The sequence below is a fragment of the Colossoma macropomum genome, unplaced genomic scaffold (assembly GCF_904425465.1).
Source record: "Colossoma macropomum unplaced genomic scaffold, Colossoma_macropomum, whole genome shotgun sequence".
In the NCBI taxonomy this organism is placed as follows: Eukaryota; Metazoa; Chordata; class Actinopteri; order Characiformes; family Serrasalmidae; genus Colossoma; species Colossoma macropomum.
Genome location: NW_023494805.1, coordinates 31,566,846 through 31,575,180, shown reverse-complemented (window position 1 = coordinate 31,575,180; position 8,335 = coordinate 31,566,846). Strand labels below are relative to the sequence as shown.

Below are 8,335 nucleotides of genomic sequence, written 5' to 3'. Positions count from 1 at the left end.
CATGCTAAAGTGTTTTTTTTTATTATTGTACATCAAATAATTGTTCATATTTTATTGTAAGATGAAAAAGATAAGCAGTAAAGTTTTTATAGCCTGTTTCGCTTAAGTGCTCAGGTTTAACGGGGGTGGCGATATTTGTGGAGGGCACTTGGTGTGTGTGTATATATATATATATATATATATATGGTTGGTTCAGTAAGGAGCACTGCTTGCCCTTTCCAGCCTCCTTAATCTTTCACCAATTACTCTGCACTGGACTTTTCTTTGTGGAAGAAAAGGTGCAATTAATAATTCATAGTCACTGTAATATTTATAAACATAATACACATGTCAAGGTTGGCCAGATTAACTGTGTATAAAGGTAGTTGAAAGTCCACCATGTAGCCTTGTGTTGTTTTTGAATTGACTCAGGTTTTGCTGAATAATCATTATTTAATGCCACATATTTAGTCAGTTCTATAGCCCGTTTTGAAACTTATATATTAAGGCAATGACATCACCAACGTCCTTTGGGTTATTTTTATTAATAAAGCAGAGTATATGCATTACAGTACTGAGCAGAGCAGATTCACTTTTGTCATCATGCAAGATTGAACCTGTATAAGTAGAAATTATCACCAGTGATGAAAAAAGCATGGTGTTAATTTATATTCACTGTTTATCACTCAAGAACCTATTAAAAATACAAACAATTGAATTAAATATGTTCTTATGTAATTATATTTACAGAGGATAATAAAATGAGAGTGATAGTGATGACTTCTAAGGGTTAAATGCACTTTTTCCTTTTTTTCTGTTCATGAAAGCGACTGCAGATGCTGAGAGGCCTCACTGGCAGCTCACAGCTGGTAGAGCAGAAATCCAGAGAAGGTGTGTATGTTGAACTCCACGCTGGCGGCCACCTGGAAGCCCTTTGGCAGACGGAGGCTCACAGTGTCGCCCGGCTCCAGGATCAGAGCGGCCGAGTTAGTGGCGTAATCTCCATTGTCCCCGTCGTCCTGGTGCTCGCAAACCCGCAGCGCCTCCGCTTGGTTCCGGTACAGAGCCACCCCGATGTCAGCGTTCTTAGCCCAGCTGTGTGTGGTGAAGGTGAAGAAATAAACACCCTTCACCGGAGCTGTGAACACGCCTGCAAACACAACACAAATATTAGATGTTGAGCATGACAATATTACCATTATATACACCAAGGGCCTAAAACTATGCAATAACAGAGCTACGCCACACCAAGTGGTCAGTAGCAATGATTAGCAATGATTAGCAACTTTTTTTTTTTTTAATTTTTACCCCGATTTTCTCCCCAATTTGGTCGTCTCCAATTCCACCCCGCTAGTTAGGACTCCCCCAATCACACGATGGTATCAACACTAGGAGGGTGAAAGCTAACACAGGCTTCCTCCGAGACCTGTGAAGCCAGCCACCACTTTCTTTTCAAGCTGCCGCTCACGCAACGTCATTGGACAGCTGAACGCGGATTAGCAACTTTTAATAGCAATGATGAAATGAGAACCCATCAAAATCGCCATGCAATTAAGGTCATACATATTAAAGACGTCTACACCAAGTGATGCTCACTTGACCTTGCACTCTCAGGTATCTTCTACATGGGTATCACTTAGCATCAGTTAGCTGGAACCAAGCCTGTGGCACCTTTGGCTTGCTAACTAATTGTTAGCTTAGCTAATACATTATAGTCCAAATCACCACAGAACAAGTTTGACACCAGTCACTCCACTTTTGCTCTCTCAGAAATTAGTTTTAATCATTTACACTAGAGTCAGCAGAGTAGCAGTTAGTCAGAATCAGACCTGTACTGTGGTGTGTGGCCAGAGCCAGTTTATGAGGAGCCTGGCCACTTCCTATTCCCCCCGTTATATCAAAAACAGGACTGCTGAACAGCAGAGGGCGCCCACGAGGGAGTCCTCAATGAATGGGAGTAAATGGCACTCAATGGCTAAAAACGAAAAGTTAAAAAATAGTTTCTAATCATTTGTCCAGAACGAAAATCCAGTTTCTTTAATTTTAGAAAGTAGAACCATGTATTTTACAAAAAAAAACAATGAAATCTTACCTATATATTTCCTTTTTTCTATAGCAAATAGGTTTTGGGCAGCAGGAGGCGGGCTTTACTGCTAGAGCGTGATGATTGATTGGTAGGCGGAGCAGTTCATTGGCTGTTTGCGCTCACTGATGTCATGGACGTACATGAGGCACCATTTTAAATCCCTATATCTCGAGTTTAACAGCAGTGTTAAAATGTTTTATGCTGTTCTGTGTCCAGGATATAAATGCGTTCTTTTACATTAAAAATGTTTAAGCATTTATAAACTATGATTAGCCTCGGCTTCACTCCCTCAGATTTGAATCATTACCATCTAAACTTGAGTGGTACATTAGTTAGGCAGAGCTGTAGTGAGCAGAGCTGTTATCATGCTATAGCTAAGCTAATGCTAACCAGCTCCTCTCTCCTAGTTTGCAGCATTGGTTAACATTTAGTAATTGTTTGATAAATGGATAGACATTTATTAAATGATGCTTGAATATCATGCACTGTGTTCACTTATTTGGTGATCATGTAGACAAAATACTTTTTCTTTTTTGATTTTGAAATAATGCAGGATGACATGGCAAAAAAGCTTTTATGTGTGAACAGCCAGATCGGAATTCATGCGACTTTTACGCCAGTACAACCCGACATTCATCATAATTTCGCGCTGCTGAGACTCATAAACATTGAGTCTGATGTTTCTGTACTAAAACGTTATAAGAGACTCATCGCAACCGCTCAGTGTTCAAACGAAAGGCCGAACGCAGCCGGAGGAGCCCGAGGCTGCAGCGTCAGAGAACAGTTTAAAGAATCCGAGGACACGAACCAAAGAAGTGGCCGTGGCCGAATAACGTGCCCTTTTTTCGGCGAACACATTGTGGGTGATGAGTCCAGCTGTCAGTCATTGGAACTTTACACTCGCTCCTGTGATGCTGGCGAAGATGAAGCTGAAAGCTGCGGGAGCGACTGGTGTTCGCTGGCCGTCATGACTGTTTACCCTTAGATGAGCCGCCACGTGAAGCACTGTTCTTTTGCGCATGCGGGTCAGCTGATCTGTTCAGACTAATGTCCCATACAGGTCACATTTAAAAGATAATGTGAACAGCCAAACAAAAAAAAATCGGATTTGGTAAGAAAATCAGATTTGGGCCACTTTTACCTGCTGTGTAAATGTAGCCTAAATTTGGTTTTGTAGACTCGGTGTCCCCGAAAATGCTACCATCTTCTGCAAACCTCTAACCATCCTCTTTACAGTGAGTGGGGTTAAAATACACTTGTGTCCTTTTCCAATAAGGTTCACTACAACTCTGGTTGTTTTAAATTTTATTATCATTACATTATCATAACGCTGGATATGGACATTTTCAGGTGTTTAGCTATTTTTCTATAGCCATTGCCCGATTTATGAAGATCAACACCTATTTCTATTCATTTTCACCAACATTTTGTTGATTTTGTTGAAAAATGCATGGAACAAACTTTAATCTGAAATATTCCTGCAAATTTTACTAGACAACTGGAAAACTGCATTTCCTGAAGAAACAATATATTCTGTCTGTATAAACTGATAAAGATCCGAACTGTGGATAAAGATTACCTGTATGCGCCTTGTAGGCACCGCCAGTGTTGGTGATGACATGGGGGTGTACGAGGTTGGCGATGTCGGAAAAGGGTCCTATGATTCCGAGCCCACTAGTTTTAGGAGGGTGCAGAACTGCGGAGAACGCCACTTGTTTCACTGCACTCACTACACATTGAAAACACATACATGGAACATGAAACAAATGCAAACACATTCATATGAACTAAAAATGCATGTCCGTTACTTTAAGCTCATTTTCATTCAATAGAGTTTTGCTTGTGTGTAAACCCTGCAGGTATTACAGTGCAGGTATGACAGTGCAGGTATTACAGTACTACCCTTGTAACATTGTAAAGTATAGGATGGGAAAAATGGGTTAAATTCCTGAAACAGCCACTGGAAAATTGGCCGGTCAGGAATTCTTTTTCTCTGTGGGATCTAGGTAGATATAGCAAGGCGAGCTCTTCTATTGCTTCGGACTGGTTAGAAGCTGAAAAGAAGGCCAAATTTTTCGAATTTTCAGTTACAATCTGGTGCCAACAAACTTTCCATTCCACCTTAAAGACTGTAGCAGTTACATCGCTGTTAGCTTAGCGCTAACAAACTACTAGAATCCTATAAGGAGGCTAACAGATGTTAGCATTGGTATTAAGGGTTTTTTTTTCTTGTGTTTTGACTTTTATGGACCAAATCGAAGCCCAATCTCTATTAGTTGCCACCACAGAATACAAGTAATGCTGTTATATTAGAGAAATAGAGTGATTCTTAGAAAGATTACATGAAAACCACTCATCACTTATGGTGATTTTCTTGCTTGTGCTCTTCTCTACTTTCTTTCATCACAGAAAGAATCATGATGAAAGAAAGTTTGACCAGCAGTGGACCAAATTTATTTTAACATGTAGAGCACTAACTTTAACAAGGGTTAAATACTCTAAGCCAAACTAAGTTTTTGCTAGTGTTGAGCTACTCCAGTCCAGACTCCGGATTAATGGTCTTGTTTTGACCTCAACATCATTTAGACTCGGCCTTACCTCTGTCTTGGGGTAAGTTGGACTCAGGAATTGAGATAACTGGAAACTGGATGTTTTAAAATGGTGTAGCGTAAATATTCTGTAAACCTTTCACTCTTATTTTCCCTCTGTCACAACTGTTTTAAGTGTGTTGCAGGCAAAAAAATGTTTATATTTACAAATTACAATCAAGTTGATCAGCCGAAAGATTAAAACTAATTTCTCTGTACTTTTGCCAGTTAAGTAATGGTTCAAGAGAATTCACAAATTACAGATTCTTATTATTACATTTACAAAACTTTTCTGGAAAATGGGGTTTGTATTATTCAATAACACATTTTACAGAGTCTACTTATGAAAATGCTTCTATGTTGCATTCTTCTCTAATTTAATACAAAGTTTTTCATTACAAATTGTATTAGCAACATAACAATCTGAGGGAACAGTAGAATTTTAAAAATTTTAACTTGAAATTCAGAATTTCTTATTATTTGTCACACTTTTGCTTTAATGACAGTGTGCAACGGAGCTGGCATGGACTCTAAACACTAACAGTGACAAAAGTCTCTGAATGGTAGATCAAATCCACCTGAGATTCGTCTGAACCTGAGTTTTAATGGAAGCGATCAGACATTTTTGTACAAAGGCCTCAACATGTTCGGTGGCACCAATTTGAATAGTGACCTAGAAATAGATGCAAACTCTTGAATATTTCTTCTTCCTTTTACTCGTCATAACTTTTCAAATTTTTCGAACTTTCCATTGGATTAAATGAAAATACTCCTATATCTCAGACTTTTGGACCCCAGTGTTTTAAAACACTAAGTGTTATCTGTCATTATAGCTGAGGTGCCTTTGGCAAACCATGTTTATATGTAACCAAGTATTATATCCTTATAATGTCACCATTAATATTTAATATTATTTTGCCATTTAAAATTAAATTAGTCATCTAGTTAGTCATCTATCAGTTCTCTTTATTAGCATGGCATTTATCACATTTGAAGCATCATAGGCATTAATTCCAAAGCGCATAAATGGCAAATTACACATAAAAGAACTCTTACTTTCTCTTACAGTTTCCAGTTTAGTGTGCTCTGAATTTCAGTTTTTGGTCAAACATTTTCATTTCGGTGCATCACTAATCAAACAACTGTTAACCAAACAGTTTGCTTCATTAAAACTAGCAAGTGAGATGGCAGCCAGCATGGAACCCTTATTACCGATGGCCAGGGGGATATTTACTAGTGCACTACTGCTGTGTTACACTTTTCTTCAGCAGTTTCTTTTCCTACTGTTATCATTAGGAGTGACGAAGATCTGTTCTCTTGTTGGAATGTTGTACATTGGATACTAAAAACGAGTTGGGATAAAAAGCATTCCATACGTCCACAGATATGCTCAAGTGGTGGAACTGGACAAAACACAAATTTATATACTAAAAACCACCCTACAAAACATTTGGGAAACATGTTATGATCAGCAATATCACAAAAAACGTCATTTTTTATTCCTTTCAATAGAATTTCAGAATAAGCACCACTAACATAGATGACAAAAGTCAACTTTACCTTGCATGCTGCAGAATTTTTTCACCTCCTGAATGCGCCTATTTAGTTCTACAAAAACTTCTTCAATAGCTTCTTCATCAATGTCTTCATTCGAGTTCACCTTCAGCAGCTGGGCTGCCAACACCAGCACCAACAGCTTCATCTTTATCGTTGCGACCTTCATCACCATCATGCTGTACTCAGTGGAGAACTCGGTGGGTTCTTGTTTTAACACTGTAGAGCTGCAAGTCACCGTTCCTCTAATCGTGCTGATTGCACCACCAAAATAAGCGATGTTCCTTTTGTTCCAGAGAGGGAAGCTGTTAGTGCTACATCACTGGCCATGTTCACACCTACTGCTGCAAATGCAATTAGCTTGCATGGTTTTGGTTTGAGTGGATGAGACACAGCAGGCTAACAGATACACTCTTCAAACCAAGTCTTTTTGGACCTCACTTTGTGCACAGCAGCTCAGTCACACTGGAACAGGAAACAAATTAGGAAATGTTATTACAAAGTTAAGTATATAATAGTCTAAAATGTCTTTGTATGCTGTAGCATGAACATTACCATTCACTGGAACTAAGGGGCCCAAACCCTGAAAAACAGCCCCAGGACAATTATCCTTCCTCCACCAAACTTTACTGTTGGCACTATGCATTCTGGTAGGTAGTGTTCTTCTTGCATCCACCAAACCCAGATTCATCCATCAGACTGCCTGATAGTGAAACCTGATTCATCACTCCAGAGAACACGTTTCCACTGCTCCAGAGTTCAGTGGTGGCATGTTTCACACTACTCCAGCCAACACTAGGCATTGTGCATAGTGATCTTAGGCTTGTGTGCAGCTGCTCAGCCATGGAAACCCATTTCAAGAAGACCCTGTTGCACAGTTCTTGTGGTAATATTGCTTCCAGAGGCAGTTTGGAACTCTGAAGTGAGAGCTGCAAGAGAGGATAGGGTTTTTACATGCTACATGCTTCAGCTCCCAGTGCCCCTCTTTGGTCTATCACTTCGTGGCTGCATTGCTGTTGCTTCTAGACACCTTTATTCCACAATAATAGCACTTACAGTTGAGTAGGGTGAATATAGCAGCGCAGAAATTTGCAAAGTTGGCATCTTAAAGCAATTCAGCTCTTAGTATAACCCATTCTACTCCAAGTGTTTGTCTATGGAGATTGTATGGCTATGTGCTGGACTTTATACACCTGTTGGCAATTAGCACAGCTGAAACACCTAAACAATAATGAGGAGAGGAGTCCAGTGTACCCTTTAAACTGATTTCATTTTAGCATCAGTTAGCTGAATTCAAGCCCATGCTGTGGTGTGAGGCAAGCAAACTAAGATATTGTTAGCTTAGCTAAACCTCTACAAACACCACAGGACAGGTTCAATTTTCTATCACTCCAACACCAACATTGTAAAAGATTTACTGTAGATTTTACTGTAAATAACCATCAAAAAAGTTGCCAATAAAGTACTGTAAACAGTGTTATTACTGTAAGAAGCATTATAGGATGCCACTGGATACCAAGTTACACTTTTTCAGTAGTTAAATTACAAAATTTTACTGTATTTTTTACAGTAACTATTAGTTTTACCTGTAATCCAGTTCAAAGCAATTTGTTGTAATCCATATTTATATGAAGTAGCTTACCGGCAAGAAGAGTTGCTAATAAAGTTCTGTAAAATCCCTAAAAAGACAGTAAATTATATTTAAAGTGAAAAAATTATATATATATATATTATATATATATATATATATATATATATATATATATATATATATATTCTAGCCATATCCTATAAATCTACGTTGAGCAAACCACGTTGAGTAAACCACGGTAAAAATTAAACAAAATAAATCACCTGTTTCAAAGTTAGGTATATTAAAACATTTATTAAAAATGCTATTATGCATATAGAAGCAAAGAACACAGAATCAGAACACACAAGTCCTAATAAGTACAGTCTCAGCCCTACAACATCCAACTTTGGCTTATGTGTAAGCACACTTTGGAAAAACTGTTGGAAGTTTACAGGGAAAATGGCCAGATGGAGGGGGCAGGGCACTGGATATTTCTAAAAGAAAACAAGCTGAAACTTAAACACTATTAAAAATAGAATTTTAAAAATTAATTTA

General features: G+C 38.4%; 1 protein-coding gene across 1 annotated transcript; it reads right to left on the bottom strand.

The window, feature by feature from the left end:
* Positions 1-505: 505 nt before the first annotated feature.
* Positions 506-6,458, bottom strand: LOC118826195 (complement C1q-like protein 4). The gene is made up of 3 exons (XM_036597093.1): positions 6,214-6,458; positions 3,645-3,794; positions 506-1,129 (listed from the first exon to the last, which is right to left on the bottom strand). The coding sequence occupies exons 1-3, from the start codon at positions 6,383-6,385 to the stop codon at positions 840-842; spliced, it is 612 nt and encodes a 203-aa protein (XP_036452986.1). The 5' UTR covers positions 6,386-6,458; the 3' UTR covers positions 506-839.
* Positions 6,459-8,335: the final 1,877 nt, after the last annotated feature.